The sequence below is a fragment of the Pan paniscus genome, chromosome 11, assembly GCF_029289425.2.
Source record: "Pan paniscus chromosome 11, NHGRI_mPanPan1-v2.0_pri, whole genome shotgun sequence".
NCBI lineage: Eukaryota > Metazoa > Chordata > Mammalia > Primates > Hominidae > Pan > Pan paniscus.
Window position 1 is genome coordinate 42,118,296 of NC_073260.2, and position 26,504 is coordinate 42,144,799.

At 45.9% G+C, this 26,504-nt stretch overlaps 1 protein-coding gene across 7 annotated transcripts in view; it reads right to left on the reverse strand.

The window, feature by feature from the left end:
- CCDC180 (coiled-coil domain containing 180) overlaps nucleotides 1-26,504 on the reverse strand; it is a 90,636-nt gene that overhangs the window by 42,291 nt on the left and 21,841 nt on the right. For 6 of the 7 annotated variants that reach the window (XM_055117824.2, XM_034967842.3, XM_063594283.1 and 3 more), the window contains 14 exons: nucleotides 25,517-25,626; nucleotides 24,341-24,469; nucleotides 24,134-24,244; nucleotides 23,916-24,011; nucleotides 21,633-21,796; nucleotides 20,282-20,401; nucleotides 18,659-18,738; nucleotides 15,943-16,031; nucleotides 14,961-15,083; nucleotides 13,672-13,845; nucleotides 12,197-12,312; nucleotides 10,733-10,859; nucleotides 8,678-8,717; nucleotides 8,100-8,548 (listed from right to left, as the gene is read on the reverse strand). In XM_055117824.2, the coding sequence (XP_054973799.1) occupies nucleotides 8,100-8,548; nucleotides 8,678-8,717; nucleotides 10,733-10,859; nucleotides 12,197-12,312; nucleotides 13,672-13,845; nucleotides 14,961-15,083; nucleotides 15,943-16,031; nucleotides 18,659-18,738; nucleotides 20,282-20,401; nucleotides 21,633-21,796; nucleotides 23,916-24,011; nucleotides 24,134-24,244; nucleotides 24,341-24,469; nucleotides 25,517-25,626 (1,928 nt within the window). The remainder of the gene's footprint in view (nucleotides 1-8,099; nucleotides 8,549-8,677; nucleotides 8,718-10,732; nucleotides 10,860-12,196; nucleotides 12,313-13,671; nucleotides 13,846-14,960; nucleotides 15,084-15,942; nucleotides 16,032-18,658; nucleotides 18,739-20,281; nucleotides 20,402-21,632; nucleotides 21,797-23,915; nucleotides 24,012-24,133; nucleotides 24,245-24,340; nucleotides 24,470-25,516; nucleotides 25,627-26,504) is intronic. The other variant, XM_055117825.2, reaches the window with a different exon arrangement.

Consider the following 26,504-nt stretch of genomic DNA (forward strand, 5'->3'; position numbering starts at 1 on the left):
ATAAATATATATGCACCCAATACAGGAACACCTAGATTCATAAAGCAAGTCCTGAGAGACCTACAAAGAGACTTAGACTCCCACACAATAATAATGGGAGACTGTAACACCCCACTGTCTATATTAGATCAACAAGACAGAAGGTTAACAAGGATATCCAGGACTTGAACTCAGCTCTGCACCAAGCAGACCTAATAGACATCTACAGAACTCTCCACCCCAAATCAACAGAATATACATTCTTCTCAGCACCACATCGCACTTATTCCAAAATTGACCACATAGTTGGAAGTAAAGCACTTATCAGCAAATGTAAAAGAACAGAAATCACAACAAACTGTCTCTCAGACCACAGTACAATCAAATCAGAATTCAGGATGAAGAAACTCACTCAAAACCGCACAACTCCATGGAAACAGAACAACCTGCTCCTGAATGACTACCAGGTAAATAACGAAATGAAGGCAGAAATAAAGATGCTCTTTGAAACCAATGAGAACAAAGACACAATGTACCAGAATCTCTGGGACACATTTAAAGCAGCGTGTAGAGGGAAATTTATAGCACTAAATGCCCACAAGAGAAAGCATGAAAGATCTAAAATTGCCACCCTAACATCACAATTAAAAGAACTATAGAAGCAAGAGCAAACAAATTCAAAAGCTAGCAGAAGGCAAGAAATAGCTAAGATTAGAGCAGAACTGAAGGAGATAGAGACACAAAAAACCTTTCAAAAAATCAATGCATCCAGGAGCTGGTTTTTTGAAAAGATCAACAAAATTGGCAGACCTCTAGCAAGCCTAATGAAGAAAAGAGAGAAGAATCAAATAGACGCAATAAAAAATGATAAAGGGGATATCACCACCTATCCCACAGAAATACAAACTACCATCAGAGAATACTATAAACACCGCTATGCAAATAAACTAGAAAAACTAGAAGAAATAGATAAATTCCTGGACACATACTCCCTTCTAAGACTAAACCAGGAAGAAGTTGAATCCCTGAATAAACCAATAACAGGCTCTGAAATTGAGGCAATAATTAATAGCCTACCAACCAGAAAAATGTCCAGGACCAGACGGATTCACAGCCGAATTCTACCAGAGGTACAAAGAGGAGCTAGTACCATTCCTTCTGAAACTATTCCAATCAATAGAAAAGGAGGGAATCCTCCCTAACACATTTTATGAGGCCAGCATCATCCTGATACCAAAGCCTGGCAGAGACACAACAAAAAAAGAGAATTTTAGACCAATATCCCTGATGAACATCGATGCAAAAATCCTCAATAAAATACTGGCAAACCAAATCCAGCAGCACATCAAAAAGCTTATCCACCAAGATCAAGTTGGCTTCATCCCTGGGATGCAAGGCTGGTTCAACATACACAAATCAATAAACGTAATCCATCACATAAACAGAACCAAAGACAAAAACCACATGATTATCTCAATAGATGCAGAAAAGGCCTTCGACAAAATTCAACAGCCTTCATGCTAAAAGCTCTCAATAAACTAGGTATTGATGGAACATATCTCAAAATAATAAGAGCTATTTATGACAAACCCACAGCCAGTATCATACTGAATGGGCAAAAACTGGAAGCATTCCTTTTGAAAACTGGCACAAGACAGGGATGCCCTCTCTCACCACTCCTATTCAACATAGTGTTGGAAGTTCTGGCCAGGGCAATCAGGCAAGAGAAAGAAATAAAGGGTATTCAATTAGGAAAACAGGAAGTCAAATTGTCCCTGTTTGCAGATGACATAATTGTATATTTAGAAAACCCCATTGTCTCCATCCAAAATCTCCTTAAGCTGATAAGCAACTTCAGCAAAGTCTCAGGATACAAAATCAATGTACAAAAATCACAAGCATTCTTATACACCAATAACAGACAAACAGAGAGCCAAATCATGAGTGAACTCCCATTCACAATTGCTACAAAAAGAATAAAATACCTAGGAATCCAACTTAAAAGGGATGTGAAGGACCTCTACAAGGAGAACTACAAACCACTGCTCAAAGAAATAAAAGAGGACACAAACAAATGGAAGAACATTCCATCCTCATGGATAGGAAGAATCAATATCGTGAAAATGGCCATACTGCCCAAGTTAATTTATAGATTCAATGCCATCCCCATCAAGCTACCAATGACTTTCTTCACAGAATTGGAAAAAACTACTTTAAAGTTTATATGGAGCCAAAAAAGAGCCTGCATTGCCAAGACAATCCTAAGCAAAAAGAACAAAGCTGGAGGCATCACGCTACCTGACTTCAAACTATACTACAAGGCTACAGTAACCAAAACAGCATGGTACTGGTACTAAAACAGAGAAACAGACCAATAGAACAGAACAGAGGCCTCAGAAATAATACCACACATCTACAACCATCTGATCTTCAACAAACCTGACAAAAACAAGCAATGGGGACAGGATCTCCTGTTCAGTAAATGATGCTGGGAAAACTGGCTAGCCATATGTAGAAAGCTGAAACTGGATCCCTTCCTTACACCTTATACAAAAATTAATTCAAGATGGATTAAAGACTTAAATGTTAGACCTAAAACCATAAAAACCCTAGAAGAAAACCTAGGCATTACCATTCAGGACATAGGCATGGGCAAGGACTTCATGACTAAAACACCAAAAGCAATGGCAACAAAAGCCATAATTGACAAATGGGATCTAATCAAACTAAAGAGCTTCTGCACAGCGAAAGAAACAGGCAACCTACAGAATGGGAGAAAATTTTTGCAATCTACCCATCTGACAAAGGGCTAATATCCAGAATCTACAAATAACTTAAACAAATTTACAAGAAAAAATCAAACAACCCCATTAAAAAGTGGGCAAAGGATATGAACAGACACTTTTCAAAAGAAGACATTTATGCCGCCAACAGACACATGAAAAAACGCTCGTCATCACCGGTCATCAGAGAAATGCAAATCAAAACCACAAAGAGATACCATCTCACACCAGTTAGAATGGCAATCATTAAAAAGTCGGGAAACAACAGGTGCTGGAGAAGATGTGGAGAAATAAGAATGCTTTTACACTGTTGGTGGGAGTGTAAACTAGTTCAACCGTTGTGGAAGACAGTGTGGCAATTCCTCAAGGATCTAGAACTAGAAATACCATTTGACCCAGTGATCCCATTACTGGGTATATACTCAAAGGATTATAAATCATGCTACTATAAAGACACATGCACATGTATGTTTATTGCGGCACTATTCACAATAGCAAAGACTTGAAACCAACCCAAATATCCAGAATGATAGACTGGATTAAGAAAATGTGGCACATGTACACCATGGAATATTATGCAGCCATAAAAAAGGATGAGTTATCATGTCCTTTGTAGCAACATGGATGAAGCTGGAAACCATCATTCTGAGCAAACTGTCGCAAGGATAGAAAACCAAACACCGTATGTTCTCACTCATAGGTGGGAATTGAACAATGAGAACACTTGGATACAGGGTGGGGAACATCACACACCAAGGCCTGTTGTGGGGTGGGGGAATGGGGGAGGGATAGCATTAGGAGAAACACCTGGTGTAAATGACGAGTTGATGGGTGCAGCAAACCAACATGGCACATGTATACATATGTAACAAACCTGCACATTGTGCACATGTACCCTAGAACTTAAAGTATTAAAAAAAAAGTTTTAAAATAAAAAAAGAAGAAATGGGAAAGAGTTTTTAATAGAGCAAAAGAAGGAAGAAAGCTAACATGGAAAGTCTTACTTTCAAAAAATAAAACAGGCTGGGTGTAAAAATGTGTGAGGGATTGGTAATTTCAATACAATATTACATAAGCTGAGATTTAATTTAATGAAATGTACCTGCTATTGTATCCAGAACAGTACTAGACATGAGAGAAATGTTTAAAATATGGACCTTCTCTTCAAGATATATAATCTCTCTGAGAGAAGTGTGCATTCATGGATAACCATTCAAAGTAAGCTGCTAAGACAACAGAGAGTTGCTTTGGAGGTGTACATAATTCTACCCTTTGAAACTTTCTTGGTGGCATTGTTAAAGATGAAAGTCTAACGAGTAGACTATGTTTGGCCCTATGATTTTGTTCCTTATGTTACCATATTCTCAATGAAAACTATAAATAATGTAAACTATAATTTTCTGTTTCCCTATGACTCGACATTTCATCAATGGGAAAAAATAGCCTATATAGGAAAACAGGAAACATTAGCAAAAATGCAACTTAATATTATAAGGACATACATAGCCCTAAAGGGACATGTAGCAGAGCATAAAGGTGTATGTACTGGAAGGCCAGCATAGTAGCATTGGTTTGAGAAGGCAGTTAGCTTAGTGACAAAGAAGAACATGGATCCTGGAGTCAGGCTACCAGGGTTTGGAGCTTGGCTTTGGCATAGAAAAGTTGTTTAGCTTTGATAACTCTCAGATTCGTTGTCTATACAATGAGGATAAATGTAGTATCAACCTTACAGATTAGTCATGCAGATTAAATCATGTAATCCATGTAAAGTCCACAAAATGCCAGGCACATGACAAACACTCCTTAAAATACTGGCTATTGCTAATAACGGCTCCCTAGGGCTAAGTCGTATAATATAAAAAGAGTCCCAGCTTTTCCATTAGTAGCTGAGTGAGTTTGTGGAGTCCCTTATCTCTAGGATAGGAGCATTGTTTTGCATGCTTCTAAAAAGAGAATAATTAATAATATTTGCCTCACAGTGAAAATTTTACTGGGAAACAGAATAAGAACATGTATGCAAAAATACTTTGTAATAAGTAAAATGTTAAACATATATGGGTTATTATTTCACTTAACAATTCCCTTGTTCCCCCTTTAAAGAAAAAAAAAATACAAAAATTAGCCGGGTGTGGTAGTACACACCTGTAGTTCCAGCTACTTGGGAGGCTGAGGCAGGAGAATCACTTGAACCTGGGAGGCAGAGGTTGCAGTGAGCTGAGATCACGCCTCTGCACTCCAGCCTGAGCGACAGAGTGAGACTCCATCTCAAAAAAAAAATAATTAAAAATGTTTTAAAAATGAAAAGCATTACTCTGAGTAAAGAATTGGATCACTGTTAGCAAAAAATAAAAAAGTATTAATACATTATCACTGACCCTGCAGAAATACAAAAAAAAACTCCAACAGCCATCAGACTACTATGAACACCTCTTTGCACACAAACTAGAAAATCTAGAAGAAATGGATAAATTCATGAACACATATACCTCCCAAGACTGAACCAGGAAGAAACTGAATCCCTGAACAGACTAATAATGAGCTCCAAAATGGAATCAATAATAAATAGCCTACAAACCAAAAAAAAAAAAAACAAAAACAAAAACCCAAACCCAGGACCAAATGGATTCACAGCCAAATTCTACCACATGTACAAAGAGCTGGTATCACTTCTGCTGAAACTATTCCAAAAAGTTGAGGAGTACAGGCTCCTCCCCAACTCATTCTATGAAGCCGGAATCACGCTGATGCCAAAACCTGGCAGAAACACAACAAACAAAGAAAATTTCAGGCCAATATCCTTGATTAACATTGATGCAAAAAATCCTTAACAAAATACTAGCAAGCTGAATCCAACAGTACATCAAAAAGCGAATTCACCATGATCGAGTAGGCTTTATCCCTGGGATGCAAGGTTGGTTCAACATTTGCAAATCAGTAAATGTGATTCATCACATAGACAGAACTAAAAACAAAAACCACATGATTATCTCAATAGACACAGAAGAGGCTTTTGATAGAATTCAACACCCCTTCATGTTAAAAACCCTCAACAAACTAGGCATTGACAGAACACACTTCAAAATAGTAAGAGCCATCTATAACAAACCCAGAGCCAACATACTGATTGGGCAAAAGATGGAAGCATTCCCCTTGAAAACCAGCACAAGACAAGGAGGCCATCTTGCACCACTCCTATTCAACTAGTATTGGAAGCCCTGGGCAGAGTAATCAGGCAGGATAAAGAAATAATAGGCATCCAAATAGGAAGAGAGGAAGTCAAACTATCCTGTTTGCAGATGACGTTCTATAGCTAGAAAACCCCATGGTCTCTTCCCCAGAGCCCCTTGATCTGATACACAACTTCAGCAAAGTTTCAGAGTACAAAAGCAACATACAAAAATCAGTAGCATTCCTACACACCAACAACATCTAAGCCGAGAGCCAAATCAGGAAAGCAATCCCGTTCACAATCACCACAAAAAGAATAAAATACCTAGGAATACAGCTAACCAGGAGGTAAAAGGTCTCTACAATGAGAATTACAAAACACTGCTTAAAGAAATCAGAGATGACCAAACAAATGAAAAACCATAAACATCCCATGTTCATGGATAGGAAGAGTCAATATCTTTAAAATGGCCATACTGCTCAAAGCAATTTACAGATTTGATGCTATTCCTATCAAACTACTAATGACATTCTTCACAGAATCAGAAAAACTATTTTAAAATTTATATGCAATAAAAAAAGAGCCTGAATAGCAAAGGCAATCCTAAGTAAAAAGAGCACAGCTGGAGGTATCATGTTACTTGACTTCAAACTATACTACAGGTCTACAGTAATCAAAACAGCATAATACAAGCACAAAAACAGACACACAGACCAATGGAATAGAATGCCTCACACCTAAACCATCTGATCTTCAACAAAGCTGACAAAAACAAGCAGTGAGGAAATGACTACCCATTTAATAAATGGTGCTGGGTAGCCATATGCAGAAGATTGAAACTGGACCCCTACCTTATACCACATACAAAAATCGACTCAAGATGGATTAAATACTTAAATGTAAAGCCTAAAACTATAAAAACCCTGGAAGATAAAATAAGAAATACCATTCTGGACATAGGACTTGGCAAAGATTTCATGATGAAGATGCCAAAAGCAATTGTGACAAAAACAAAAATTGACAAATGGACCTAATTAAACTAAAGAGCTTCTGCACAGCAAAAGAAACTATCAACAGAGTAAACAGACAACCTACAGAATGGGAGAAAATAATTGCAAACTATGCATCTGACAAAGGTCTAATATCCAGAATCTATAAAGAATTTAAATTAACAAGCAAAAACCAAACAACCCTATTCAAAAGTGGGCAAAGGACACAAACAGACACTTTTCAAAAGTAGACATACATGTGGCCAACCAGTATATGAAAAGGTGCTCAACATCACTAATCATTAGAGAAATGCAAATCAAAACCACAATGAGATACCATCTCATAACAGTCAGAATGAATATTATTAAAAAGTCAAAAAACAACAGATGCTGGCAAGATTGCAGAGAAAAGGGTATGCTTATTCACTGCTGGTGGGAGTGTATTCCAGTGTGGCAATTTCTCAAAGAACTTAAAACAGAACTACCTTTTGACCCCACAGTCCCATTATTGTGTATATACCCAAAGGAATGTAAATCATTCTACCATAAAGACACATGCATGCATATATATTCATTGCAGCACTATTCACAATAGCTAAGACATGGAATCAACCTAAACGCCCATTGACAGTAGGACTGGATAAATAAAATGTGGTACATATAAACCATGGGATACTATGCAACCATAAAAAGAATGGGATCATGTCCTTTGCAGCAACATGGATGGAGGCCATTATCCTAAGCAAACTAACAAAGGAACAGAAAACCAAATACTGCATGTTCTCACTTTTAAGTGGGAGCTAAACAAAGAACACATGGATACTAGGAGGTGAACAGCAGATACTGGGAACTATTTGAGGGTAAAACGTGGGAGCAGGGAGAGGATCAGAAAAAAAAAAACAACTATTGGGTACTATGCTTATTAGCCCACTGACAAAATTATCTGTAAATCAAACCCCCATGATACATAGTTTACCTAAATAACAAACTTGCACATGTACCCCTGAACCTAAAATAAAATTTTTTTAAAGTATGAATAGTATGAATATTTTTGTAATTCTCTTTCTGCACCTCTATGGAGACTGGGCCACTGAAGACCCCAGCTTACACTAGGGATAAACACAAAATGAGCATAGCAAACTTTCTCTATGCCCAAGAATGAATCAGTTGCTGGCTTACCTCACCCACAGATAAACTCTCTTGCTCTTCCTGTGCCTCCTTCTCCTCCTTCTCTTCCTCCAGCTTCTCCTCCTCCTCCTCCTCTTCCTCCTTCTCATCTTCCTCCTCTGACTCCTCCTTCTTTTCTCCTTGACCCTTCACATTCTCCTCATTCAGGGATGGGTTTAAGGAGCCCTCTCTTTCAACCTGCATTTCTTCCAGTCCCTGAATAGAGCCTTCTTTGGACTCATCCATCTTAGCATGCAGTGGAGATTTTTTCTGCTGCCCCAGCACCTCTTCAGTTATGAAGGACTCCATTTCTTGATCGTTTTCTTCTTCCACCTCTTCTACTGACCTGGCAGTACTTGTCCCACTACTTATGCTTTCCTCACTTCTGCTCATGTCCTCTTTAGACCCTTGCTTCTTCCTCAGTTTTTTCACTCTCTTCTGGGAGGGTTTTTCATGTGCTTCTGTTGATGATAAACACCAAAGCACAAGGAGAGACAATTTACTGATGCAGCCTGGATTGGGCCTCCCAACCCACAAACGCATTAAGAGTGAAGTCTGGGAGAATAAAACTTGAATTGAAAAAGTGTTACCTGGTTGCCTGAATTTGAAAATGACTTCTCCAGCCAAGTTCTACAAGGAAAAACCAAGAGTCACTGAAGGACCTGCACTGCCTTTCTTCAGAGTGCCCCCCACCTTTTTTTTTTTTTTTTTTTTTTTTTTTTTTTGAGAGGAGTCTGGCTCTGTTGCCAAGGCTGGAGTGCAGTGGCGCAGTCTTGGCTCACTGCAAGCTCCGCCTCCCAGGTTCACACCATTCTCCGGCCACAGCCTCCCGAGTAGCTGGGACTACAGGTGCCAGCCACCACGCCTGGCTAATTTTTTGTATTTTTAGTAAAGACAGGGTTTCACCGTGTTAACCAGGATGGTCTCCATCTCCTGACCTCGTGATCCGCCCGCCTCGGCCTCCCAAAGTGCTGGGATTACAGGCGTGAGCCACCGCACCCAGCCCAGAGTGCCACTTTTAAGTAAAAGGACCCATCCCTCCCCTTTAATATCTGATGCAGGCCTTGACCAACTTAGTTCCCTGGGGTAATTGGGTTGTTCTCAATCCTAGGAACCAGTTTTTCTTAATTCCAAGAAGGCTAGCAAACCCTTATAGCACACAATGGGTAATCATGGAATTAAAGCTCATTATGATATATTTTTTGGCAGTGATCTGGAGCAAAGGGCAAGAAAAATATAAACTGAGGGATGCAAACAAAGGGCAGAAATCTGCTGCATTCTGTGCTAGATGGAACAGACACAACGGGCATGATTTACATGATCCTGAGAGCCCCCTTGTAAACCCTGCAAATTTCCTGTTTCACAGGCTCTGGGTGAAGTTTTGGATATTCTGTGTTATGGATAACAGTGCAGGCTGTGGAATTTGCAGGTCTGGATTTGATTCCCAGCTCCTGACAAGCTAAGTGATCTTGGGCAAGTCCTCTACACCCTATGGGGCTTAGTGTTATCTTCCATGAAATGGAGATCATAATGGTGCCTATACCTTTAACCCAGGTGATCCAAATGATCTCAAAGGGCAGGCAATAAGCTCGCCATCCTATAGCTTGAGCTTCCCTCTCAACCTAGGTGGCACAGGGAGCAGCTATTAGCAATCTAAACAGGAATCTCTTCTGGGAGGAGAGATGCTCAGAGAAGGAGCCAGGTGTCCTGTATATGTGGGAAACCTTTGGCCAGGTTCAGTGGCAACCATGAGCATTTCCATTCAGGCCAGGCAGGACTATGGCTGGTGTGCGGGAAAAGAGCCAAACTCTGGGGGATTCAAACCAGGGAATCCCAGGTATTCATGCATTTACCCAGAGAGCATTTATTGTGTCTGAATTATGTGCAAGACCCTTGTGCTAATGACAATCAAAATTGAATAAAAATTAAGGCATACTTGCCCTTTAGGAAATACATTATAGTTGGGTGCTCCAGACTCCTGTATTTGACAGCAACCAAGCACAAAAAAGTTCAGAGCTCTGAGAGGTGGCAGGGGCTGAGCAAGGTGAGATGAGGGGTCAGGCTGAATGAGTGGGAGCCTTTCTCTTGGTAGTGAATTGGAGGTATGGGTGGGTTTGGGATATGTGGAGACAGAGGGGTCCCAGCAGAGGGAGCATGATGAGGAAGGGCAGCAGGCAGGAGGCACACGCCAGAAGAGGGATGAGTCTGCTGGACGAGGGAGAGTCAAGGTGGGAAGCAGAGAGAGTGGGGCCTTTGTGGTTATCTAGGGACTGTAAGTTGGATTTGGTGGGGGCTGCACAGTTGGGGAGGGATTTTGCAGGAGAGTAGGTGGGTTAAAGCTATATTTTAGGAGAATTATGTGGCAGTGGTAGGTATGATAAATGGAATTCCAAGCGCCATATACATTAACCTTTTCATTATAAGTCCATTCAGGCTTGAGCCCTGAATTCTGAACCCTTCAGCCTCTTTTATACTGAGAAAGAGATGGTCTCTTTAGAGACACTTTCAGCTTCTTTCTTCTTGCATTGATTTGAACTCTGCAGCATTAGGAATGGCTTTCAAAGTCTAGGCAGATCATAACAAGAAGTCAGCCTCTCCCTTAGCTTCTTCATGAGTGGCTGGGTGTATCATCACCCTCTCCATACCTGTTCAAAGATTTCATGCACAAAGAAGTATTGGCTGAGGGCAGAGCTGTAGGAGTTGAGTTCTTTCAGCATGATCGCTGGGTACTCCATCACTTCCTTTGTCAGGAGGGTGTGAAAACATTCATACCTGGGAGGTAAGTAGGTAAGACAGGAGACCCCAGCTAGGAACCACACCCCTGACCCCAAGGAGATGGGCTGCAATCTGGCACACAGCTCTGTGTAGAGCTGCTGTGTGGCTGCTCTTTTATAGCAGCAGTCCTTGGCTATGCTATTTTTCTGATCATACGAGAAATACATACTTTTTGTAGAAAACACACACAAGAGACTTTTCTGCTTGTAACATGAGCTCCCTTTCCCTGTCCAGGGTCCTAACTCTATCTTTGGTCTTAATGCTGTCCTCGAACTTGACGGTACCTACATTATTCCATCAAACTCGCAAATGCCCCAAGGTCCAGACTTCTATTTCTCAGAGAAGTAGACCAAGGCTCATAGGGTTACGTACTTGCCTAAAGTAATCAGAATTGCCTTCTGAATCTAAGTACTGCAATCAATTGGCAGTGTCGTTCTATTTCTGTGAACAGTCCTTACAGAATCAGCTGTACAAAGTCACAAAGATGCAAGAAAGTTCACAGAGAACTGCTTGTCATATTGAGAAATTGGAACCAATAGAAAACAGCTAATCAATTGAGGGACTAAACCATTATGAAGTATCTACATTAATGAATGCTACAAGGCATTTAAAAAAGGAAGTATATCTGTAGTTATGGAACAATTTGCACGGTATAATCCAACCTTTATTTTAAAAACACTATGTATGTGTATATATTCATATATATAAATGTATATGCCCATAAAAAAGGAAAAGTGGGCAGGAATGAGGGGAAAAAATCTCTATATGTTTGCAGTGGTTAACTTCTTTTTCCCCCTTTAACAAGAATGTACATGTTTAAATTTTTTTTTGTTTTTGAGACAGAGTCTCGCTCTGTCACCCAGGCTGAAGTGCAATGGCATGATCTCCTCTCACTGCAACCTCCGTCTCCTGGGTTCAAGTGATTCTCCTGCCTCAGCCTCCTGAGTAGCTGGGATTACAGGCACCTGCCACCACACCTGGCTAATTCTTGTATTTTTAGTAGAGGTGGGGTTTCACCATGTTGGCCAGCTTGGTCTTGAACTCCTGTCCTCAGGTGATCCACCCACATCTTTAAATTTTTAAAAGAAGGCCCCATGTTCTTGAACTTAAGCCGCATTGCTTTGAAACCTCCCTCCACAAACTTTAAAAAATTCTCCCTGGAAGTTCTTTGTTGGCTGAGAGCAGAGCTGCAGAGGGCCACATGCTTTCTAAAGTGAGAGGCACAATTTTCATCTTAAGCTGGCAGGCTCCTGGGCTCTTGGGCAGGCTGCCCTTGACGTTGAAGATGAATTCCTGACCATCCCTTCCTGCCTTTTGGAGTCTGGTTGGCCTACCTGGATTTCATGTTCTTCAGATAATCTTTGACCTTTTCCAGGTGAAACGCCAGTGTTTCTTTGTCACTTTGCTGCCTCAGTTGGTCCAAGAGCCTATCGAGGTGGGCCTCCTGCACCTGGAAGCCACCCCCAAAACAAGAGGAAGCAGATGTGACCTCCAGTGCTCACAGAGTGTAAGTGACCTGCAGGGACCCTGCTGCTGGAACTGAGGCCCAGGTGCCTCAGCAGATCCAGGACTTCCTTTCTACAAATGGGGTACCCAATCTGCCACCACCCTCCCTCTCTCCACTATAGCCCTCCAGACTTTTCTCTGCCTGCAGTGTTCTTCCCTGCCCACATCATACCCCTGGGGAACCAGCTCAGATGGGACCCCCTGGAGACAGGGCCCTCACACCCGCCCACCTGGTCAGGCCTGCACTGCACCTGCTCCTCGCTCTTCTTCTCACCAGTCGTGCTTGAAATCAGAAGCTGAGTTTGTCCCCCCACCTCCTGGACTGTGTGAGAGCAGGCAAGGCAGGGGCCAGCTGACCTCCTATGCAGGCAGGAGATTGCCCCAGTTATGGAGCTTTGAAATGATTCCCAACACGTGCACAGTTTGCTACATGAATGACATGTTTGTCTGTAATAAGAACTTGGAGTGTCTTCCCCTTTTTCTTTCAGAATGTGATGTCTTATCAGACCCCATATAGGAGAACTTGGAGTTATTCCCCCCACTCACCTTGGGAATGTGATGTCACCCTTAACAGCCCCCCATATGTGAGTTAACCTTAACTACTGGACTTCGAAATACTCAAGAGCTTGACACTTCGAGAGCTTAGGCTGAGGCAGGTTTCACTCTGTCAGCGGCTTCTTTGAATGAGAGAGAGCTCAGGCTGTGATAGGCACTGGGGCTATGAAGCCATGCCACCAGCACCGGCACTACCCTCTGGCTTCCAGGGACCTATGTGCCATCACAGATGTCCACTGTGTTCGCTTGCAAGCCAGTTTCTCCTGAGAAACCGCACACAGAAAGGCACACCTGAAGCTTTTATTAGACTTCCCATGGAAGCCTGCATCCATCCTTATTGAACAACTAGACTTTAATAGCTTTGCAGCTCACAATGTGCCTAAAGTACCTTGTCTACTCCCTGTGGATGTATTCCTTTTGAGGTTGGTTCATGTTATTCTCACCCTCTTTAAGCATTGTGAACCTATGAAAAAATTCTCTTTCAATGGCAATGAAGTGTGTGATTCGTGATACCATCCTTTAATCGTCTCCTCACTTGAACCATGTCTGTCTCTCATGCACGCTCTTAGAGACACATTTGGTTCCAGGAGATTTCTGCTACTCCCATCTGATCCCATGACCAACGTGAGCCTCAATGTCCCCATCTGCACAAATTTCATAGCTTAAGGTTCTCCATTTGGGTCAAGGATCTGTTTGAGTTCATTGCTGTTTGTGGTGTGAAACATGGAGCCCCGGGTGTGGGTCTCACCTGGCTCTCCAGGCTGTGCTTCTGCCGGTGCTGCTCCATCCTCTTCTCCAGCTCCAGCTCCTGCACCAACAGCTCGCTCTGGTGTGCCTCCCACAGTTGTACCGCCTCCTGGAAATACTTGAAGAGGTGCGAACTCTGCCACTCTGTCTGATCTGCCAGAGTCTCGAAGGATTTCTGCAGTGGCAGAGCCCAGAGAAGGGACTTAAGGGCTGACAGTCCCAGGGCCAAGAAGAGGGCCCACCTGTGGGACCCCCTGTCTCTAACGACTGAACAGTATTGCCCAGACACCATCCCTCAAGGTCAACTTCTAGGCCACACCTGTGCTCTTGGTCCTCCCTCCCTAGCGCAGCATTTCAGGTCTGCCCAAGGCCCTGCCCTTGGTCTTGCTGACCCTCAAGTCCCATCTCTAGACATATCCTGTGCTCCACAAAAGTCTCTGACAGGAAGAAGATGGAGTTTGGGCCATTCCTAAAAACCAGGCTGGGCACTCAGGAGGCCACAGCAACACTGGCCTGGGCATCTTTCCTTCTGTGGAGTTCCCTCACTCATGGCATCTGGGCCAAACACCACACCTGCTATGAAATCCTCCACACCACCCACCTTTTAAAAAAATGTACGTGTCTTATGCCCTCATCTGGGCCAGGGGTGGGCAAGCTGCCACCTGTAGACTAAATTTGGCCCTCCACCTGTTTTTGTTTGGTCCTGTGAGCTACACACAGATATTCCAGTTTTAAAATGGCTGGAAAATAATCAAAAGAAGATATTTAATGAGATGAAAATTACATACAATTCCAATTTCAGTGTCCATCAATAGTTATTGGAACACAGCCATGCCATTTGTTTCTGCATGGCCTAGGGCTGCTTTTGTGTGGCACTGGTGGAACTGACAAGGTGCGTCAGAGACCTGATGGCCCACAGAGCCTAAAATAGTCACCATCTGGCCCTTCACAGAAAACATGAGCCAACCCTGGTTCAAGATAACACGTATCTTGGGCTGGGGGCTTATTGTGCCTCCACAGCCCTTCAGTGCCCAGGGTCAACAATGGCCAGGGAGTGCTCATGGCATGGAATTCTGTGCAGCACCCATGTCAGTGGGTGGCTGGGAGGAGTCCGGTGAGTGAGCTTGGAGTGGCCAGCGTAAGTGGGCTACTCTGAGAGGGGCTGACAAGGGTGAGTGGACACACTAGGAACATGCAAGTTGGAGTTCTTGGACTCTCCCTACAGCCCAGCACCCCCGGGGACCCCCAACCCCACCTCAGCTCCCCAGTGGAACAGTCCCCAGCACACACGTCCAAGAGCTCCAGGTCCTCCTCCACTTTGCCCTGGAGCGCTCCCACCATCTGGAAGAAGAACTGGTTCACCAGGGTCTCTGCCTCCTCCTCAGTGAAGGCTTTCCAGTCCAGCAGCTGCTTCTGGAGTGTGTGGGACAAGGCAGAGCCTGGCTTAGGACTGAGGTCCCCACAGGCATCAACTGCATCCTACAGGCCTCAGCGTTGCACAAGTCAGACCTGAGCTCCAGGTGAAGGGCCCTGCACCCCATGAATTCTGTTCCCCTTAGGGTCTGGAGGGCCAGGCACAAGCTGGCTGGAGAGGCATGCAGGAGCTCTCGGGAGGCTCCCCAAGTGGTGCTCTCAGCCGAACATGCTTCACAACAGTTAAGCTTTGGGGGTGGGGGCATCGCTTACAGTCTTACCAAGGAGGCAGGAAGGGACATTCTGACTCAATAGTTCCCCTAACCCAGAGAACAAGTCACAGTCGTGCTTGGGTTTGGGAACGAGTTTACTGTCTCACTCTGTTATGCAGTGGGCAGGGTGGAGGGGAAAGTGGGGCCAGGCCTATCTATGAAGGGGGCGCATTGCAATAACCCCCAGGACACAACCTCCATTCATAAACAACGCCCAGTGCTGTGTATGACAGAGAGTCAAGGGTGAAGTCTGAGGTGATCTGAGAGCACACACTTCATCTTACATGGGCTTCCTGGAGGAGGTGATGGGTTAAAACCTGAGAGATGGCAGGGATAGCTGGGGAGGGGATCTGGGCAGAAGGAACAGCTTCAGAATGCCCAGAGACCAGTGAGCACCAGGCACTGGGGCTATGAAGCCATGCCATTTTCTTCCATGAGGAAGAAAAGCTTGGATGGAGGCTAAAGGGTGTGTGGGTGTGAAGTGGGGACATAGCTGGGGAAGGGAAGGCAGTGGGTATGGGGCCAGGGAAGGCACTTCAGGTCCTGCCCAGGATTCCTCTTCTCAGGCCTGCAGGAAGGGTGCCCACCTTACAATTCTGCACATGCATCAGGCACTCCTGCCACGTCTTCTCATACAGCAGGCGGATCCGCATCATGCAGTCCACGTGGTAGGTGTCTCCATGGGCAGAAAACAAAGCAAATCAGTCCAGAAGGAAGAGAAGATTAGAAAGGGGAGTGTCCCCTTTGCAAAGGAGCAAAATGCCTCCACAGCAACATTTATTTAGGTGAAGATCAGTGGTCCCGATTGAGATCAGGGGCTGGTGTCCCCTTACAAAGTTCCTGACATCCCAAGATAAGGATATCAAATGAAGAGCTTGTCGTTATCTGTTCTGAATCCATTCTGGCCCTAACTCTTGACTCGGTTTCAGGGCTGGTGAAATTCCTTTTGGGAAACTGCACCAAGTTGTAAACCAGTAATGAGAGTGGAGATCAATGAGCATTTACTGATCCTATCTGTGGTTCATCCCTGAAAAACGGAATGCACTAGCAGAATGCACAGAAGCTTGCTTTTTTATTTATTTTCTCTATTTCTCCTCCCTTCAGTTTCCCAGCTTATAATAAACTCAGTGTGACTCTGATGTCTAGGATAAGCAACTCTGGTTTAGTGCTGCTGGCAATTTCTAGAAACTGAAAGACCACACAGAGATTTTGTGGTGGTTGTTCTTTGTCCAGGGCTGGGGAGGAGGGCAGGGGGATGGCAGCTAAGTATAGATTTAGGATACCTGGGAGGGTTGACAGATGCTAGAACTGATGAAAAGAAGCTCTAAATCTGCTTCTTCCTGTCCCCAGGGCTAGTTCCTAGGCCAAGGTATCCACACCCTTCCGTGAGGCCACTGTGATGGGCTCTCCCAGGTCCCCCTGCTTCCACTACTGCATCCCTCTGGGCCATTTGCGCCCCCTGACATCATCACCCCCAGCTCAGAACCTTCCACTGAGTTCCCACTGCCCTCAGGATAAAGCCCAGACTTCCACATGCAGCCCACGTGGCCAGCAGAGTCCAGCTGCTTTGCATCTTCCAGCCTCCCCTCCCTGTTTCCAAAGGCCCCAGCCCTGTCTTGCCTCCGGGGCCCTGTACACTGTATCCCTGCTTGGAATGCCTCCTCCCTCTTGGCCTGGCTGACTTTAACCTCCCTTGCAGTTCTCAACCACTTCCTTGATACTTCCTTGTCAATGTTTCCACGATCCTGAACCAGCTGTGTCCCTAACTGTGGCTCCCATGGCTGGGGACCTGTTCATTCTCTACTTGTTCTGACTTCTGCTCTGGACTGGAAGTGCCCGAGGGCAGAGCCAGCTACTGAATGCCAGGGCCCAGCACAATGCCTGTCTGTAGGAGGCACTGAATGAATGGCAGCCATTGCTATTATTAAGGGTCCTGTGGCTCATACAGAAACACTCTTAGTATTATAAACCTGAGAGCCCTAGAAGCAATGGCAGGTACTACTAGCCAAAGTACCCAGGCTAAGTCTAGCTGTGACACTTCATTGGCTGTGTGACCTTGGGCAGGATACTTCACCTCTCTGTGCCACTAAACCCTTCTCTTACTACAAGAGGACAATGACACCACCGATCTCACTAGATTGCTGTTATCCTCTAAGGAGATGAAAAACTTTTTACATATCTTCTAGAGCAAGTCGTGGCAAACCTCATACAGTCTCAGTTGTAACTACAGATGTTCCTTTATTTACAATGGGGTTATGTCCCAATAAATCCACCATAAGCTGAAAATATCTTCAGTTGAAAATGCATTTAATATACCTAACCTACCAAACATCATGGCTTAGCCTAGTCTACCTTAAATGTGCTCAGAAAACATACATTAGCCTACAGTTCGGCAAAATCATCTGGCAACAGAGTACACTTGTTTACCCTCATGATCTTGGGGGGCTGACTGGGAGCTGCAGCTTGTCACCGTTGCCCAGCATTGCCAGGGAGTATCACACCACGTATCCAGGCACCATAGCCCCCAGAAAAAGAGCAAAATTCAAAATCTGAAGTACAGTTTCTGCTGAATGTGTATCACTTTCACACTACCATGAAGTCGAAAAGTCCCAAGTTGAACCATCCTAAGTCAGGGGCTATCTGCTTTCATCTCTGCCATTTACAGTGAAAGCAGCCACACAATACATCAACAAACGAGGCAGTTGGGGGTCTAACAACACTTAGTTCCAAAACCAGCAGTCAGCACACAGGCTACAGCCTGACTGCCCTTATTATAGAGCATTTTGAAACATCACCATTTGTGATTGAGGATTCTCTGTGTAAGCCAGGCACTGGACTACCACTGGACATCCACCCCACAAGTAGGGACCATTATTACTCCTCTTGCCATCCCTATTTTACAGAGGAGGACATTGAGGCTACCAGAGGCCCTAATTTTCCCAAGGTCACACAGCCTGGGAGGAGCAGAGCTGGGCATCAATACTATGTGCTCCACCTCACACTCTTGGGGCATGCCTCTGAGCCTTCCTCAAAGAGGGTATCAGAGCCATCTCTCTGTCTCCATGCTTGGGTCAGGGGTCAGGGGTCATAGGGTGCGGCTAGTGTAGCTGCAGGCTGGGCACTGAGGAGGGGAGGCCTTAGAAGGGAGGGGGGCCTTTTGAGCCCTCAGAGCTCACTTTTCCCGCCACACCCCCATCCCTCCTCCCCATGATGGCGGCGCCACTCATTTGGCTGAGCTTCAGCAAAGCAACTGCTTAAACAGTTCTGGAGAAATGCAGGTGGAGTCCTGCAGACGTCACTCACCTAGCTCCTTGTTCAGGGAGTTGAGGGAAGAATGCCACTCAGTCAGCTGAGTTTTGCTGTAATTGGGGGGCAGGAGGTCACTGGGAAGGAAGATACGGCAAGTAAGCCACACAGGAACAAACCGTTTACTCACCAAAATGGGTAGCATCTTCAAGGAACATAGCTCCAGAAAATCATGGATTTAAACACTGAAGAACAAAGGGAACTGCTGGGGATTTCCTGGTGCCAAAACATGACCTGGCTGAAAGGTCTTTTAATTAACAAATTCTAAGTAACGAATTTGTTACTTAGAAAAGAAAAGAACATAATTTTTCCAGGGGAAAAAACAAACTGTTCACATCCCTTGACCAAGGAAGCCTCCTTCTGGGACTTAATCTGAGATGGCATTATAGAATGCACATAAAGTTTATGTATTAAGATGTTCACTTAACAATGCTGTTCATAAACACACACGATGATTTAAAAACCTTCACATCAACAGTAGAAAACTAAGTACAGCAGATCCTCTTCTGAAGTCATTAAAAATAGTGTCATAAAAAAAGAATGAGATCATGGCCTTCGCAGCAGCATGGATGGAGCTGGAGGCCGTTATCCTACATGAACTAACACAGGAACAGGAAACCAAATACCACAGCTTCTCACAAGTGGGAGCTAAACTTTGAATACATATGGGCATAAAGAAGAAAACAGACACTGGGGCCTACTTGAGGGTGGAGGGTGGAAGGAGGGAGAGGATGGAGAAACTACCTATCTTGTACTATGCTTATTACCTGGGTGACAGAATAATCTGTACACCAAAACCCCACAACACGTGATTTACCTATATAACAAACCTGCACATGTACCCCTGAATCTAAAATAAAAGTTAAAAAAAGGACACCGAATTCTTTTTTAAATTTTTATTTTTATTTTAAGTTCCAGGGTACATGTGCAGGATGTGCAGGTTTGTTACATAGGTAATGTGTGCCATGGTGATTTGCTGTACCTATTAACCCATCACCTAGGTATTAAGCCCAGCATGCATTAGCTATTTTTCCTAATGTGCTTCTTCCCCCCACCTCACCTTCAGACTAAGCAGGCCAACTCTCAGCTCTCTGGCCCTGGGCTGGCCAGCTGGATCTAGAACACTCAGTGGGCACCCCACTGAATAGCTTTCTTATGAAATTGAAATCAGGGCTGGTTGGACCCACATCTGAGGAGAGTGTCCACAGCCTCTGACAGGTGCCTCCAGCCTCCAGTGTCAGATGCCTCTGACACATACCTCCAAACTGCAAAGCTCATGGAGCCACTCTGCTCCCCAGTGCCCTCAGAAAAAGGTCCAAATCCCTCCACCTGGCCACAGTTCCTGCGTGCTCTGATCTGTGCCTGCTCCTTCCTCACCCCCGTTCATTGTTTCTTTCAAGTTGCTTGGCAGCTACACTAAGTTTCTTCCTGCAGCACATGGGCCATGGCCTTTCTTGTGAGTGGGGCTGAAATGGTCCAGGTGGCCAGCCCAGGGCCAGAGAGCTGGGAGTTGGTCTGCTTAGTCTGAAGGATGCCTTGGGGGACAGACTGCAGGCCACTTCTGCCTCCCTCACTGCACCCCAAGAAGCACCCCTCCTGGGCCGCCCCTCCTGCCCATACCAGATGGTGCAGAGGTGCTTCAGCCGCCTTTGCTGCAGGACGTTCTGGGTCTTCAGCATGACCTCTAGCTCCTTCGTCACAGCCGGGGGAGTATGGATACTCTCACTGGCCATGAACTCACTGGTGGCCAGACATGTTGGCACCATAAAGGGGAGAGGAGGAGCAGGGCAGGAGTGAGAGAGGGAAAGAGAACCATGGTGACAGCATTCAGAGCCCCAGCACTCCTTCCCTAACACCACCCCCAGCCCCTTCCTCCCCAGGCTTTGCCTCTTCTCTAGGACCCTAAAGAAAGGAGGGACAGAGGGTGGGTGGGAGAAAGCGGGGACGGAGGAATGGAGGAAAGAATGGAGGGATCGTCAGGTCAATGGAGCTCTGGCACCAACAGCATGAGACCAGCAGGCTCATATTTGATGGAGTCCTGACCACCGCCTGCCTGCTCTGTAACTTTGGTCAAGTCCTTCTCCTACTCTGAGCCTCAGTTTCTTCTTCTGTAAAATGGAACTCATGATAGTGCCTTTCTCGTTGGCACTTGTGGGCACTCAGTAAAATGATGCAAGCAAGCCCCCTAGCACTGTGCTTGGCTCATGGGAAATGCCCAGTAAACGGCAGCCATTGCTATCACTGTTGATGATGTTTGGCATTTATAACAGCTTCCAGGTGCCAGGCCCAGATAGGCACTTTCCATGCAGTATCTGGTTGGATGACTGAAACTCTGTCACAGGTCCATTAGGATGCCTGTTTTGCATAGGAAGAGACAGATTCTGAATGTTCAAGGGCTTGGTCAAGGTCACATGGAAAGGCAAGATGGAGGTAGGCCTTGGTACACTTTTCCTTCATCCACAGCAAAAGTGACACTTGGCAGAAGAAGCATGGACAAGGGACCTCTCTTCACACCTCCTCCCATGGGAGGGAGGAAACACGCTCCCCAAGAGTGGGAAGTGTTTGCCTGAAGGATGTCCACTTGTTCAGGCCCAGTGTCCACAGGGTTATGAGTGATAATAAAGAGTGGAAATTATACAGATAATTGGATGAATGTTTTCCAGCTGTATGGAGCTCAGCGAATGGTCATGAAGCAAGGTTCATGAATAAAATATGAAACTGCATATACTGTATGGATCTAAAAGAGCCTGGGAGAAAATATACCAAAATATTTGCTGTGCTTCTCACTGTGGGGAGAGATTAGTGGTGATTTTTAATTTATTCTTTATACCTTTAACTATTTCTAACTTTAAAAAGAGCAGAGAGAAACAGCAGCATTTTTAAGTAATGGCAAAAAGTGAGGGAGAATGCCGCCCCTACCCTTTGCCAGCCCCTGGTGGGCTGGAGAAGGAGCTGCGTGGGCGGCACTGACCTGAAACTCTGCAGCAGGGCCTCCTTCTTGAGAGCCTTCCAGGTGTCCACCAAGCCTTGCCAGCGGTGGCGGCTGTCCAGCTCCTGCTGCAGGGTGGACTCCATCAGGTTGACAAACAGCTGGGCGAGAGCCTTCCGGTTGCCCAGCAGGGCATAGTTCATGACCTGTGGTCACAGATGGGCAGGGCTCTAGACAGGGCAGGGTCTCTCTCGGGTCAGGGCAAGGCTCAGTTAGAAAGGAGCAGTGGGAGGCTGGAGAGGGGAGGTGCAGGGTGAGGGCCAAGTGGGGTGGTTGCAGGGCCTGAAGGGGACTGAGGGGTCAGTGGGCACTCGATGAAGCTTCCTGGCACTAAGTAGCCATGGACAAGGGTCTTCCTTGAAGGCTTAACCACAGACCCTGACTGCATGAGCTTCAGCTCAGCTCCAAGGTCACTTCAGATGGTTTGTTAAAGAAGGTGAAAGGAGGCAGGCACTCAGTGAGCTCTAAGTGTTTACTCTTTTTTACAAATTTCTTCCAAAAGCAGAGTGCTCGTGCCATCAGGGACGAGCCACATATGGTTGTTAGGAGAACCGAGACCCAATGGCAAAATGAGGCCAGAGCTAGAACATTCTTCAGCAGTCCTCCCATGGCTTCTCACCTGGGCACCCCTGGCATGGGCGTGGGATGATCCTCCATTGCATGGCACTGTTTTGCCCTTTAGCATACTTGCCCCTGCTTAGATGAGAGTAACTTCCCCCATCCTCCCTGGCCCCAAATGCCTCCACACATTTCCCAAAGCCCTCCAGGGAGGTGGCAGTATGCTGGGGCAGTGGGTGAGAACCCTGCCAAGCTCAGAGACTAGAAATTCCAGTAATGCTTTTCAGTGGAGCCTGAGGCTTGATTTAGCTGTACTTCCTAGCTGGGTGGCACTGGCAAGTATTTCCTCAACCTACAGATCCACAGCCGTAAGATGGGGTTCATGCTATTTATAGCATAGGGATTTTGTGAAAATAAATGAGAAAAATGCAGGTAGAACAAGTAGCAAATGCAAGTTGTAATAATGAGTAGAAGCACAAGGAAGGGAAGCAGTGAAACACATCCGGGACACTGAAATCCTTGACTCTCCTATTGGATAAAACGTGCACAACTTAGGAGCCCTCGCTGATCTCAGAAGACAGCTACCACAGCTGGACCCTCTTTTATTATCCTCCCAACAAGTACTGACAGGTATTACAGGCAGTCCCCGACTTACGATGGCTTGACATGATTTTTCAACTTTATGATGGGTTTATGAAGGTGTTAAATGCATTTTTGACTTTCTACATTTTCTACTTATGATGAGTATACTGGGATGTGACCCTATCGTAAGTGGAGGAACATCTCTATTATCTTCATTTTACGACGCAGCAAGCTCCAGGCTCAGGGGCTGAGTCATTTCAGAAGCTTCCACATCTGGGCAGTGGAAAAGGTCTGTGCTCACTCCTTGCCTGTGCTTTATCTGGGTCGCCATGGAGCTGACATGGGCTGGACCCATCTGTGATTCCGAACACTGTCCTCTTTTCAGCCTACTGTGCTGCCAGGAGGCCCCTTTTCCAGCAAGCTCAGCTCACTGCACAAGACCAGGAAACCCACAGTGTGCCTTTGGGCAGCCAAAAGAGGAGTCCTCTCTAGCAGCAGAGGAGTTAAGACTTTGCTCTGACCTTGGAGACATCATGAACAACCTTGAATTTTGTGTTTTCCACCCCAAGGAAAGCAGCTGTGGGGAGGGGTGCTGGGGGCATGGACAGGGGAAAGCAGTGGGGACAGAGCCAAGAGGCAGGCTCAGCAACGGGCACAGACCACTGGTAGGAAGAGAGGCAAGAAGAGGCAGAAAACCCAGACATAGCAGGCAGAGCAGATCACTCATGAAGGTGGAAACCACCCTGAGACCACCGTAGCCCCCCGATGACTCCATAGTATAGCGCCTATTGCATTGCACACAGTTGCTGAGACATGACCTAGTAGGTGCTCATTAACATCATCAGCGCTCCAGACGATAGCCCTATATTAGGTGTGCCTGGTTCAAGATGTCAGGGAAATATGAAATGTACTTTAGAAAGATCTCTATTGAAAAGAGAGATAGCAAGGACTACAATAGCAAGGACTCTGCTTCTCTACCTCAGAGGCCCACCTGAGCCCCTTAGAAACGTTATAGATGAGAAGCCCACCATTCCTGAGACACCAGACACCAGGCTCGGGGTGCCCTGGGTTCCTGGTCCTGCCCCTTCTCCCATGGGCTGATCCCTGCACAGGAAAACCACTCACCATGGCTTCTTCATTTATCAGCCTGTACACGTCGGGCCGCATGAGGTAGGAAGTTTTCTCTATGACTTCTGCATATTTCTTCAACACGCTTTTTAGCTAGAAATGACAAGGCACCATACTTAGTGGCTCATTTCCTGGAGAACTAAAAGGAAACAGAAGGATGCCTAATAAACCCGGCAAGTGACAGTCACCACACAGCCCACCTGCAGCCGACTTACTTTATCGGCTCGGGAGAACTCCACCGAGTGCAGGGCCTCATCCAGCTCCTTAATCTCCTGCTTCCGGAGCAGTAACCGCCCGGCCACCTTATCCCACAGCTCCAGCAGGGCCTACGCAGAGAAGTTTGGGTCAGGCTAGGAGCCGGTGGGAGGCAGGGAAGAAGCAGGACCTGGGTGGGGCAGGCCCAGCCACGAAGGGACCCCTACTTGGATGGTGTAGTCCTCAAGGTTGGTGTCATTTTCCACCTTTAGGAAGAGACGGTTCATTTCTTCATCAGACTCAGTCAGCTTCTTCAAAAAAAGTCCCCCTGTGTCCACGATGAGAGGTTCCATTTCCTGTAACAGGCCAGGGGGATGATGGCCAAGGCATCAGCACCCCTGGGAAGGAGGGAGCCTTCCCTGTCATGGGGGAAGTGCCAGGCATGGTTCTATCTCAAAAATGATGATCATTGCCTAGACCTAACGAGTTGAGGCTCACTAGTCAGCTCACAACCACGCCACACGCTCTGCGCTGAGCCCTCCTTCTTGGCTCATTTGATCCTCATCACAGTCTTTGAATTGGCTGCTGACATCGGGTCTAGCCTACGGTTGGCGCTCAACAAATATTCATTAAAGACGTGGCCAAATGAAAGAATGCCAGGTTTACTTCAGATGAGGAAACTGAGGCTCAGGTAGATGGCTTCACCAAAGCCACAGAGCTCAAGGGTGAAAGCAGACCTGGCATCTAGTTGGGACGTATGAAGAAACACGGCTGGAGAGCCTGTTCTTGGTGCTTTGGGCACAGAGCCAGCTCCAGGAATCCAAGGCAGGACAACACAGGTCAGAAAAGACTCAGGGAGAAGGGGACAAATGGAAATCTGGGGCTCAGGGCAATCCAGAAGGGCAAAGGCTGGTCTCGTTTAGGGAACATTCCAGACACCAGTGTGTGTAGAGATGAGGTCTCTGGAGAGGAATGAGAGCTGAATGGGGGGCAGTCCATAAGAGCCCAGCAGAGCTGGGCCATCAGCAAGGGGTGTGCCATTCTGCCCTTCATCAGAAGGACTGAGCAGGGAGGCTGAAGGCTAGGCTTTGGTGTCAGACCTGGAGGGAAGTTCTGACTTGGGCCCTTATGCACCAAGTCAGGTGAGACTCTCTGGGCCTCACTGCAAAAGGGGTAACAACAGCACATGACCTGTAGGGCTTTTCCAAGAACTATGCGGACCTGTGCCCACAAACACTCATAACAAGCCACTCAGGCACTCAGAGAGGGTTCCATGTCGTCTAAGGCTCTGTGAGCCCCTGAGGACCTCTCTGCTGGAGAGGGGGAGGGAGGCTGGGAGCCATGACACACCCACCTTTGGAATGGCACAGGAAGGGAAGGGAAGGGAGAGGGAGGATTCTCACCTTTCCCACCTGCGCAATCTCCTCCTGAAAGCTGGCCAGAGCGCTCTCGTAGCTCCTCCTCTTGTGTTCTGCTCGCCTTTGAAAGGTGCTGGTGCTTATCTTCTCAGGAACTGCGGAGCAACAACAGAGGTGATGAGGCTGCCTTCAGAGCTCTCAGGAAAAGGCAGCACAGGCAGACAGCCCCTGCATACCGAGGCCTGGCTCAGAAGGTAGACCCCAGAGCCAGGTCAGGGTGGCAGAGGCTTAAGGAAAAAGAGAAAAGACGACAGTGATTCATGAGGGCTAGAGGGACCGAGGCCTCAGATATACAGTTAAGAGCTGAAAAAGTTCCAAAATAGTATGCACAGAATGTTTTTTTAAAAAAAGTTATATGGAAGCAAATACATATAGAAATGATAACTGCCAACACTTCCTTCCATAGCACTTCCTGCATAGTAGGTATTGTTCAAACTCAGCTAGTCTTCATGCTGAGGCCAAGAGGTGGCTTCCATTCCTAGCCTCGTTTCACACGTGAGGAAACTCAGTCATGGGGGGTTGTAGAACCAAGTTGGCCAGCAGCTGAGCAGGGATCTGGGCCACTTGCTTCCAGGTCTGTGCTCCTGCCACAAGCTCTGCTGTCCCCTTTATCCAGCTGGAAAGCCGGATGCCACGTGGGTTAACCGGGGGTGGGTTGGGGTGGGGGCTGGTGACTCTCTTTGGAGAAGAACAGGTGTCATGGTGAAGGGGAAGGTTTTACTTTCTCTTTCTCTCCTTCCTTTGTTTTTCTTCAGTGAGCATGTATTACTTTTTTAATCATAAAGAAAAAAGGTTTCTATATTAGGATAAGGTCAAACTAGGACAATGTAGTAGGAAGGAAGAAAATGCAGATGAGAAATACTGTTGGGAACCTGCAAGAAAACGAGTGGCATCCTTTAATCACCTGTTTTGCATCAGTAACTGCCCTCCATGCAGGCGGCTCCCCTCCTCCCCCAGCTCTCTGCACAGGTGA